This window comes from Caretta caretta, chromosome 7 (genome assembly GCF_965140235.1).
Source record: "Caretta caretta isolate rCarCar2 chromosome 7, rCarCar1.hap1, whole genome shotgun sequence".
Taxonomy (NCBI): Eukaryota; Metazoa; Chordata; order Testudines; family Cheloniidae; genus Caretta; species Caretta caretta.
The window spans coordinates 40004057-40016646 of NC_134212.1; the positions used below are offsets into that span (position 1 = coordinate 40004057).

General features: G+C 43.6%; 1 protein-coding gene across 6 annotated transcripts in view; it reads right to left on the reverse strand.

Annotated features, from left to right (window-relative positions):
- Positions 1-12590, reverse strand: part of SLC6A1 (solute carrier family 6 member 1) — a 110945-nt gene that overhangs the window by 45987 nt on the left and 52368 nt on the right. For all 6 annotated transcript variants that reach the window (XM_048858231.2, XM_048858234.2, XM_048858230.2 and 3 more), the window contains one exon: positions 343-763. In XM_048858231.2, coding sequence (XP_048714188.1) covers positions 343-580 — 238 coding nt within the window. In that variant the 5' untranslated portion in view covers positions 581-763. The remainder of the gene's footprint in view (positions 1-342; positions 764-12590) is intronic.

Here is a 12590-nt window from a genome sequence, read left to right on the forward strand (position 1 = left end):
AGCCCTCGCACCATCTCCCCACAAATTCAGCCCAGGTGTAGTGGCTGAGGAGGCGGCACTGCAATGTGCTCCAGCTATGATTAATTAAAGTTGCTAGGCCCCAGGCTGCTCTGACCTCCACAGGCCCCACAGCAGTGAAATCCACCCTGAGAATCAAGGAGCTATAACCAGTTCCTTGATGGCACCCTTCCTGCAACACCAAGCAAACAATTAATTTTCTTATTTTTATTGATGGAAAAAAGATTAGCAGCAACTTATACTTTAATGTTAAAATGAACATTTTGTGGGGCATTTTAGTCTAAATAGATACTGCAGGCTACAAGCATAAAATAAAATGTGTACCTCCACCATTCTTGCCACAAAGGTATGGAAATCGCCACACATTCCCCAAGCCAATGGCATAACCCACACAGGACATAAGAAAGTCAAATCTTCCTTTCCAGGTGTCTCGGTCTGGAATATCTGTTTTCTTCTTCTGTACTTTCACTACCAAGGTTTTAGGCTTGTCATTGGTGATGGAAGCATCACTAAGTTCAGTGGAGATTTGTCCATCTGCAACTTTCGTTCCATTCGTTGCCATGTCTCTGGGTTTAGCTGGAGAGGCTCTGGCAGGCAGACGAGAAATTTCAGCACCAGTCCACGTGGACAGCAGCTTTGCGGCTTTTGATTACCCAACTAGGGGGGTAAGAGTTTGGCAAAATAAAAAAATGCTGGAATGGTTTGTGATCCAATCAAAAATCCCAGAATCAGCTTCTTTATTAATCTGTAAGACATAAGATCAAAACAGAATTCAGAGGTGCTTCTACTGTAACCTCTTGTTTGAAGCCTGATCCAAAGCTGATGAGACGATGTCCATTGATTTAATAGCCTTTAAATTGAGGCCTTTCCTTATGAAAGCTACTTTTGCTGTATGTTTTATCTAAGGGCTTGATCCTGCCTTATGGGAGGTTTGGTGTTGACTCAATGGTAGCAGGATCAAAGGTAAAATAGTGAGAGAGAAAACGTGAAACTACATAGTCAGCTTCAGATCTCATGCTTCTCTAAACATGCATTAAACAATTCCAATAGCACAGCATAACATTTTTTCAGAAAGTGGTGGTACACACTGACTTTATCTTATGCTCCAAGAAAAGCAGCAGAGTGGTGGCAACAGTCATGAAAATTAAACAAAGGCTCTTCACACATCCCAAGTAATGCCCATGCTTTAATAAAGATTAGGAATATTTTTGTCAGCTAGAATTTGGAGCAGTTTCACCTGCAGAAAATAGGAGTTTAACATCAATTTACAGGTTGGTCAGGGATCCAGCATTTCCATATTCCAGTGCATAATTTTGCTCATAGGCATGATGTGTCAATAATGAAATTGCTGCTTTAAGAGTTTAAAAGAGGAATGTTTTCAGTGTTCAAATTTTAACAAATCAGTGACATTGTACATTTACATGTTAAAGATTTATTCCCATGATAATTGCAGGTTCTCTTTATTTGCAGGGAGCCATCATGACTATCCCAGTGTTATTTTCTACAGATAATTGCGGCCCTCTTATTATTAAGACGATGCATTTATAACAGCACCTTTGATCCAGGAGACTCCCAAAGGAATTTGCAAATAGTAGGCTACATTGAACCACAAGGCTCAACCCTTAAAGGCTGAAGTAAAGTAAGGCACACACTTACATATTCTTACAATTAACGGTTAGCATACAGAGCGCAGATGATTCACTCCACCTTGTAATTTAAGGTAACTGGCTATAATGATCACACTATCCTTGCCCTGTATTTTCTGGTATGGGTTACACCCTTGGGCCTTTTAAACAGCATTTGCTAGTACTGAATTAATCATTTTGCACAGCTTTACCATGTCCATGTTACTCTTTTGTGGCCTCGGTACACACAAGACAAGCAGCAGAAAATAGGCATGACTGTACTATAAATAACTTGTGACATCTTCTGCAAAGTGCTAAGCATCTGCAATTCCTATTGACTTCAATGCACCAGTCTCCCTTCATTTTCCATCCAGGTTCCCACCCAGCCAACCCATGGCTTGGACCTTACCACCCACCCCCCTCGTAAGAGGGTTAAGGTGAGCTATAAGAATGAGGTGGGATTGGCTCTCTGCCATACCAATCATAGGTGTCCCCAACCCAGCTCCTCTGTTCCATTCCTTTATCCAGCACCTCCTTTTAAGTCCTTTACCAGGCTATTTATCTAGTCACTGGATGCCTTCCCTATGAAGTACCTGCACTGGACTTCCACCCCACATTTACAAAATAAGTTGTGACATATAGCCTACCACCTTTTCTTTTTACCAGAAAAGGTCCTTCGTGACACCAGCTGTGGGGAAGGTGAAAAAACCTCACTCCACCGCAGCCAGTCTGGTGGTGTGAGAAAAATTCCTTCCCAGCCCCACCTAAAAAGGAGCAACTAGTACAATGCCCACAGGAGGTCCTAACCCAACCTGGTATTCACCACCTCTAGGGGAGGGAGGGTGGGTGCTGCCTTGCCTGCGTGCGGAAAAAGGGGCTTCCAACACCCAGGGCTTGCACCTTTATAGCCTTCTGACCTCACATTCCTGGGGGGTGGGGGGGAAGGGAAGTCAGCGCTGCAAAGCTGACCACCATTCACCTTTTGCAGCAGTTTCTGATCTCATTTCTCTCCTCTCCCCCCACACACACCATAAAGCAATGCTGCCTTCCCTTGACAAGCCCAGATAGCGTTCCCCCCTCTTTAAGTGTCGTGTGGCCATTTCTTCCATCACAAATTCACACAACTTTATCATTGCAGAATGACTGCTTGGGAGTGCGTGGCTTCTCAGATTCATTCTTTATGGTTTCCATGCACATGGCTTTTTTGGGTTTTATTATCCACATATAGAAAGAAGAAAACTGCCTGTGCCAGTCAATAGAAAAAAATCAGAAGAGACATTTTGGGCTTATCAACCTGAACATTTGTTTTAAAACTTTCACTTTAAAATAGCAATATCTGTGCTGTGGATACAATGGTCCAAATTCCCCCTTCGACAGCTCAAGTGAAGTCAGGGGAGTGATTCATTTGGCCCAGTATTCCCTGATTCTGGCAAAAAAGAATTGTTGGGGGCTAGTTAAATACACACAAATGGTAAAATATTCACCCTACTCCATTATTTTGTAGGATTAAGGTTGAGATTTTCCCAGGAGCCTTTATGGAGACAGGTGTCCAAATCTGTGCCCATCTCCCTTAGGCTGAAATTTTCAAAGGAACTCAAGTGAGTTGGAAAGTCTGTCTCAGGACAATGGGATGGTTTTCTGAATATGGGTGTGATTCTTATGACAATAAGGAATCAAAGCTCCAACTACAGTCAACCACAGTGTGGGAAGATGCTAAGCAACCTTAAGCTGAGCAAGCTTGGGAACCCAGTTCAACCAATGCACTTCAGTCCTGACCTATAACAACTTGTGTCATTGTTCCAGTCTGCGACCACGATGGCTGAGATGGGTGTGATTTGCCTTTTGTGCCCCCTCAAACAGTTCTTTGGATGCCATTTGAACGACCTGCATTGTGACCACATTCCTGAAGCATGGCTATTAGAGAGTTTAGCACAAACTGCAGCCAAGGTAATGTAAATAAATCGGGGAGGGGAGGGACAGGAAAGAGGGAGTGCACTATTTTGCCACTTAATTAACAAAGGCATTAAATCCCCTTCTCCAAAGCTGCAAAGAGCTGTATTTCAAGGGTGCAAGAACTGGCCTAATACAACTCAAGCACACAGTGATATCAGCAACATCTGTTACAAATAGTACCCAAAATCTAGACGGTAGGATATGGAACCAATATGCTCTAGGAATTATTTTGAGGAAGATCTGTAGCCGGTGTTATAAAAGAATCAGATCAGATTATCACAATGGTTCCTTTTGACCTTGGAATCTATGAAACTGAAACACATACACTAGCATATAAAAAACCAAAGCTTCCTTTTAATGAACGAGCCCTCTATGTCAAGGATTCCATTAGCTTCACCCCATACTGTCCACTGTGTCCCTCCCTGGAGTGTAACAGCTCCTAGGTCCCGGCTCAAGGCCATGTTCTAGCAGCTTAGCTCTATGAAATTCTAAAGAAACATTGCCTTACACACACGCATGCACACAGTTGGCCTGATCTAACTTTCATTGCCTCTTTCCATTGACTTGAGTGGTAGCCGAATTAAGCCTATTGTGAAAGCTTTTGCTAGAATTCTATTTCTACTGGTGAACTATGTTCAAAGGATAGGTTTCAGAGTAGCAGCACACCATGTGTAAGCAACATACCAAAGTAGACTTGGTGCATGAAACTGGGATTGCTGAATCTATTCAAATTGGTCACCTCCCATACCGTGATATCCACAAGCAAGCTCCTCTTAGGGCCAAAATATCATAGCATCATTTACTGCCTGCATAAGTGACCTCTTTACTATGCAATACACATATGCAAAATATGATGCTATACTGCATGTACTATTTTACCACACACATTCATTTGGGCCAGATTTCGAAAGGTCCTTAGGTGCCTAAAGATGAAGATAGGGACCTAGTGGGATTTTTAGGAGTCCTCGACTCCTATCAATAGCACTTCTGAAAATCCTCCTAGGTTCCTATCTGCATGTTAAGCACCTAGATAACTTTGAACATCTGGCCCTTTGTGGAACTCCTGGTAACGGATGTGATAATATTCATTTTTAAACATTAGGTAGAATAATAGGTAGCACTTTGGACCAAATTTTCAAGTGTAATTGCATTGGATGACCCTGAAAGAACAAGAAGAATACACTTGTATGCTATAAGCTCACCTGTAATTGTGAATGCTTTGTAAGTACACTGTAACTACATCTTCTTACAAATTACTGGGTAACTGCATATTGGAGTAAATGTCCATGTTGTCTGTGTATGAGCAATATTTAATCACCCAAAATAAAATAAAATAAAATCCACTGTTGTGTACCATATGGTTTTCAATCTATATTGTGACAAAGTTCTTGCTCTACCTTGGTGGGTCTTGCGCTTATTGATGGATTTGCTCGCCTTGGAGCTTCACGGCAGCCCTCAACTTGGCAGTTTTTCTGAACCCACAGTCCAGGTCGACTCCTCCTGTGTCTGACCAGGAGTTGGGAGCATTTGGGGGGAACCCGGGCCCGCCCTCTACGCCGGGTTCCAGCCCAGGGCCCTGTGGAATGCAGCTGTCTAGAGTGCCTCCTGGAACAGCTGTGTGACAGCTACAACTCCCTGGGCTACTTCCCCATGGCCTCCTCCCAACACCTTCTTTATCCTCACTATAGGACCTTTCTCCTGGTGTCCGATCATGCTTGTACACCTCAGTACTCCAACAGTCAACGTTCTCACTCTCAGCTCCTAGTGCCTCTTGCTCCCAGCTCCTCCCACACACACCACAAACTGAAGTGAGCTCCTTTTTAAAACCCCAGGTGCCCTGATTAGCCTGCCTTAATTGATTCTAGCAGCTTCTTGATTGGCTGTATGTGTTCTAATCAGCCTGTCTTAATTGTCTCCAGAAGGTTCCTGATTGTTCTGGAACCTTCTCTGTTACCTTACCCAGGGAAAAGGGACCTACTTAGCCTGGGGCTAATGTATCTGCCTTCTATTACTCGCCTATACCATCTGGCCCGACCCTGTCACAATATCTATGATTTCTGTAGGAGTTATGTAAAGACAAGCAAACAATCATGAAACATCTTTGGAATATCTCTAAACATTTCCATGCATAATAGTCCAGACCCTTTGCTAGTATAAATAGGTGTCACTTTTTTGGGTAGAGCTGTGCCTATTTACACAAACAGCATTCTGTATTGTTTGATGGACTACATGATTTACATTTCCTACTACAAATCTTGGAACTTCTCACAGCCACCAGTAGTGAAGGAAATGCAGTTGAATGTGCAAGTCTCCGTAGGCAGGTACTTAGATTTGTAATGCTCTATTCCTGAATGCCCATTCTTTTGAATTCATTTGGGGGGCAAAATTCAAACAGTAGACTGGTCTTGCTAAATGGACATTTTAAAAAAAAATTAGCCTATTGTGTACTAAAGTTATTCGCCTTGCAACCTGCCATCCAGTTTAGAGGAGAGGCATAAATGTGCATTCTACGTATCATATCTGACACTAACCACCTAAGTAATCACTAGGGCTATTTCAAATCTAAGGCTCCAACACTGTAAGGAACTCCCCGACACATGGACCCCTGCAGCTATGCAGAGTCCCACTGAATTCAATGGGGGTTCAGCAGTGTGGAACTCCTTTGGGCCAAAACCAAAAATGGATGTTGGTGATGAGGTTTTGCAGGTCTTGTGGTTAATTAAAACTCCCTGCAGGTTATTCTGTGGGACAGCCACACTTCTTACCCACAATTGGCCTGCCTCTGACCTTTCAAGCCAGCTCTAATATGGGTTTTGGAATAAGTTAGCTTCAATTTCCTTGCATTTACTTGATTGGGTTTGCCACAGCTCTTGTGAGCTCTCAGCTGGGGATCTGATGCTGGCACAGATGTAGCATTAAGGGTTGGTTTTCTCACGGCAATGCTGGGTTCCACAAAGCCATTTTATGAAATACTCAAAATAGGGGGAAAAAACAGTAAGCAGCAGTACTGAAAACTGTGATTTCTGTGTGCTGACACCAGAGAGAAAATCAGGGGCTGCGTTCTGCTTTGAGCAGCAAAATGATGAACCAAAAAAAGGAAGGAATATTTCTTTTTCCTGTTTTTGGTTCAGATTTTTCAACCATCTTCTTTCAAGCAGCAGTACAATAATTACACACATGGAAAACCTCCCTTTCCATTAGAAAAATCTAAGCTGGGACTATGCAAGACTTCCTGATATTTGTTTTGGCCAGCAAGTAAAACATAAAGTTGATGCACTGAAAGTGAAACCTGTAGCCAAATCAATGTTGAGACCCTGTGGGTGGCCAAGTGACTGGGGTAGTGAAGAGGTGGCTTAGATCAAACTGATTTAAAATGTATAAAAGAAAATGTTAAAAGAAAGGTATATGCAATTTGGAGCTTCACAATATCCCCAAATCTTTCCCTCTATCTCCCCAAGCTGCAGGAGAGCCTTATCTCAGACTATTCCACCTCTCTAGTGCTCCCAGCAGAAGGGAACGGGAGGCTACCACCTCATGTTTGAGCATATACTTACAAGATTCTTATTTGTACTTCCCCTCTTATCACCCCGTAACGGATGTTGCCCCAAACCTACCCTGCTTAGCATCTATAAAATGAGCACATAGTCATGGCTGACCTCATGGCTGACCATTGGAGGAGATCTAAACTAGCTGGAACTTTTTTCCAAGTGTGTGTGTTGGGGGGGGGGTGCTATTGTCCCAAAATTTAGATGTTTGCTGAGTAAATCTCTTAAGAACCAGACTCTGTTACTCTTACTCATGCTGAGTGGTGGCTTACTTCATAAACAGCCCTATCAATTTTGAAAGGACTATTTGCAGAGTAAGGTGCTACTCAACATGAAACACAGTATCAGAATCAGTCCCTAAATTCTCTAGTAACATTATCTGAAAACACTTTGTGTTGGATTTTTAAAAAGGATTTGGAACTCCAGCGATGCAGGTAGGTGCCAGGTGGGATTTACAAAAGTACCTAAGTGAATTGGGTGCTTAACTCTTTCATTGGGAGTTGGGCACATAACACCCATATGTACCTATCTGGCAGCTAAATATCTTTGTAAATCTGACCCGCGGCCCTTTCTTCCCTGTTTTCCCTTTTGGTGCTTAATGTTCAGATTGAGATTAAGTAATTGCCACAATTCAGGAAGATTTTGCTTTGGAGAAAAGGACTAGCTATGGAAGACACTCATCTGGATTGTCATTTATTAATTACACTCCCACTGAACTGATGTTTAATACACCTGATTATTTGGATAAGTTACCATTGTATTACAAATGGTTGAATCCATATTATCAGTATAGTATTAGTTGTGTGTATTACACTAGCACCTAGAGGTCTCAACCAAGATCAGGGACCCACTGTGCCAGGCACCATGTAGACAGAGAGGATTCCTGCTCCAGACAGGTTACAGTCTAAGCAGACAAGATAGACAAAGGGAAGGAGGGTCTTTCCACATCCACTAAGGGCTTGTCCACACTGGCACTTTACAGTGCTGCAATTTTCTCGCTCAGAGGTGTGAAAAAACACCCCCCTGAGTGCAGCAAGTTTCAGCATGGTAAAGAGCCAGTGTAGACAGTGCACTAGTGCTGGTAGCTGCGCTCCCAGCACCGGTAGCTCTTCCTCCCCTTGAAGGTGGGCTTTTTAGAGCGCTGGGAGAGTGTTCTCCCAGAGGTCTCTCCCAGCGCTATGCCGCAATGACACAAACCATGTTGCTAGTGAAGATGTGCCCTTAGTAGGTTAGTGAGAGGGCTGGAATTACAACACAGGTTCTTTGAGTCCCAGTCTAGTGCTCTATCCACTTGACTACACTCCCTTGCTACAGTCCTTCTAGGACTTCATGGTATTTCTGATGTGCATGATGCAGTAGGTATAAAAGATTCTTTATTATTTGCATTGTGGAAACACATAGAGGCCGCAATCAAACACCAGGGTGGTCTTAGGCACCGTACAGACACAAGGAAAAGATGATCCCTGCCCCATAGGTTGTACCATCTAGGTAAGCTTAGAAATAATAGTTTTTTCTGCATTATTTACTTTTCAGCCAGATAAATCACATGATGCTCTTTCTGTTCCTTGAAAAGATAGGTGCTAAAGTACTTCTAGAGCAAATACTCATTCATACAAGTGCGAGGGTAGGTTTTAGCAAGTGCAGCTTTGAAATTTATTTTCCATGAGCGTTCATGGAAGAACTTCAGCCACTCGAATGGAAAGCACATGTAAAAAGGGTGTGAGCAAATTCATTTCAAAATTTGAAAAAATATTTACAGAAAATGTGTTGGTTTATTTACCCATGACGCCTTTGAGTTTGTAAAGCAGAACAAAGCACTTAAACAAACCTCTTACCAAAATCACAGGGCTATTAGTTTTGGATTAAAACTTGGCCATAAGATTCCGGAGAACATATTTGCAAAACTTTTCTCATAGTTCACCCCGTTCTGCTGCACAGTAAGGGTAGGGAAAGCCTGAGGGAGACAGTGAGACTCCACACCCATTGTGCTCTGCAGTAGCTCTCCCCTACTTTGTGCTGTGGAGGGAAGATTTGGGGCAAGAGAGAGAGTGTGTGTGTGTGTGGCGAATGGGTTTATGATTATATGCATTCACTTGCCAAAAGCCATAGCACAGCAGGACCAAAGAGATTGCTGCAGGTGCCATCTGTTGGAATAATAAGAAGTAAAACTAAGGTCCTGGGTGCTTATTGCATTATAAATCCCATGGAATTTTTCTGGTAGGGGTGATAACTTGGTACCCTAGCTCCACTTCAGTTGCCTAATTACTTTGTGCTTACCTAAAATTCCCCCTGCAGTTTCAGTTGGAGAACAGTCATGTGTTTAGTGTTTTGGATATCCTGATACTGAAACAAGCTTACATATAGGTCAGTCATTTTTATTTCTCTGATGATGCCAATGGCCATAGCTGCCTTATACATTTCTTTTTAGAATATGGCTTTTGCAAGCTCGTTGCCTGGTTCAGGAAGGCCCCTGCTTTAGTCATTGCAACCAGTGACTGCTGGAGGATAGAAGTGCTCTGTCCCAGGGGCAGTTCCTGGAAGGATTCTGGCTGACCCCACAGAGGCATATGCACTCATCCACCCACACAGCAGCAGACAGTACCCAAAAGCACAGCAAGCCCACTCTGCTAGGCAGACAGAAAGGGAGAGATGGCCCGAAGGCTCCAGCAGCAGCACCTCCAGTGGATGGAGGGAGAGAGAGCCCAGAGGACATCAGAGCCGCTGCTGTGCTGATCAGGGAGAGGCTGAGGAGAGAGAACCCCTAAGGCTTGGAAAGGAGAAGCTTCAAGCAAAGACTCCTTGCAGAATCAGAGTAGTTAGGGCAATTCCTGCAAGCCACTAGAGAGGGATTTGCTATACGGAGCTAGACTGCTGCATGCCAGCACTCCCTTTTGTTGAGTCCTTTTTTGAGTCTGCAGGGAGCCTGCAGTCTTCACAGCCTAGCAGATACAAGATGGGAAAGAACTGACCCATCCTGCAGCCTCTGTGGGAAACCAGCCCACCAGGCCATTGCCCTGTAGCTCAGTCTGGTACTGTAATAGTGATCACATTACAGCAATGAATGAGCTTAGAGTCACAATGCTAATAAAAACTGTGCACCATCTACTGCTGTGTGTGAATCTCCTAAATCCCGGATATAAAATACTGCCTTAAATTAAACTGAGATATAAAACACTCTGCCTCCTTTTCTCACAACACACTGATCAGACCTCCAGGTTTTTGGTTTGTTTGAGATCTAGGAGCATTCCTCATTTGCCAAAGTGTAAAATTATTCTTTTTGCATCAGTTTATTGCTTTAGACAATAACCAGAATAATTAAAAAGACTGACTATTGTGTATCACTTATTTCTTTGACATAGTGTACTGTGTACAGTATATCACTGATGGATATGTTTTACATTGGAAAATGAACTGCTAGCAATTATCAATATTTTATGGAATGTAAGTTATTTTAGTGAAGATGATAAATTACTTGTATAAACAAGAATTCCTTTACCATTAATTACTACTTTTAATTACAAAAGAGTTGAAATTCTGAACACGCATATTATTTATAGGCAGGTTCATAGGACCACCTATTAAGGTTTCCTGACAATTCCCATTATAAGACACTGTTTTCATTTGCTTATAATTTTGTTGATTTTAACCACTTAAGATGACTTTTTCTCCATACTAGGTGTCTGCTTGACTCCCTGTTCTCAGTGACAGTGCCTGGCTTAGAGCAGCTGAGATCAGCCATTATAAGGAAAGTCCTTCTGACTCTTTGTAGCCCCGAGCAGTTGCTCTGTGGGGATGGTGCATGTGTTTGTCTGGACTCACAAAGGAGCTGTGAGGGGATGGAGCATGCTCAATTGCTCTATGGGGATGGCTTATGTGTAATCCCACCACACATAGTAGCTATGAGAGGATGGTCAGGTCAGCACTAGGGGCCGTGAGAGCCACAAGCATGCTCAGTGAGGACAGAATCTTCTGAGATTTTAGTTGCTAAGCTCCAACACATCTCTACTGAATTGCAACTTTTAAAAGGCTTCTGACTTGGCCAAATGTGGGCAGATTTTCATGGGCATGGCAAAAGGCACATCCCTGATACAAAGGCCACCTTCCTGCCAAATTTCAGCTCCCTTCTCCTGAGCACAGGGGTGACAAAAGTCACCAGAATTTTTTATCATAGGCAAAATAATGTAATTTTTATTAGCCTCCTTCTTAGAAACATTTTAACTTAAATTTTCCAAACAAATTTCATCTGCGCTCTCACTGACTCCTTTGCTAGCACCTCAGGGAGGAAGAGGAGGAAGCTGCCTGATTTGACTGCAGAGGGGACAGAAGCCAGACATGGGGAGGAGGAAAAGGAGTAGATTGGGACAAGAAGTCTGGTGAGATTGGAACTGAGATTGGGAGAGCAAGGGGAGATTGGGAGTCAGTTGGCTGAGAAGAGGGAAACACTGAAATCTAATGAGGAGGTGGAGGGGGGAGACTGGAACTGGCCGGACAAGGAGACTGGGACTACTAGGAACCAGTGAGAAGGGAACAGGGGTAGTGGGAGAAGGATTTGACAAGGAGTTTGGGTGCAGGGAGACAACAGTGGGTGGCTTGGCAAAGAGAATGGGACAAGGAGACAGCAAGGCGGGAGACTGGGACATGGTGCTGGGAAGGGAGTGAAGGGGGCAGGAGACTGAGATTAGATAAGGAGCCCAGGGAGGGAGACTATGACTGGAAGCCAGTGTAGGGGAATAGAGAGACATTTTGCATGATGATCCCGGGGCGGGGAAACTGGGGCTAATTAGGTGAGGATACTGGCGGTAGGTATGGAGAGGGAGAGATTGGGACTCTGGCAACAAGCCCAGAATGGAAAACTAGGACTGGAACTGGGGTGAGAAGCCTGAAGAAGTGGAGACTGGGACTAGGTAGGCAAGGAGCATGGGATTGAGACAGGGAGCCTGGGGTGGCGAAGAGACAGGACTGACTCAGGAACAGGTTGGAGGGGATGGGACAGAGGGGTCAAGCTTGTGAGGAACAGGCAGAAGAATGTATGCTCACTAGAGCACACTCCCCTCTAGAACCTGGAATGGAACCATTCCTCTGTGCCAACCAAGTTGTGACACTCCCTGTCAAAGTGTCTCTCTCATCCCCCTCTGATGCTGGTCTACATAGAGGATGACAACCTACTACTGCTGTCAGTTACTCCGTTAGCTCAAGTGGCAGAATTCGGTGCAGTGGATCTAAAGAGTCCAGCTAGAGTTGGTTGGAAAAATTCCAACTAAAGATTTTTACATCAAACTTTGGTGATTTGTTAAAAATCGAAAGTGTTTCATGGAGATGGTTGGATTTTGACAAAGTTCTCACAGAAACTAGGCATTTTTCAAAACATGCCTATCAGGTAGAAGACTGCCTAGTTACCTACCAGCTCACCCACCTGGATCCTTGGCATTATGTGTCTGCCTCTGAGTCA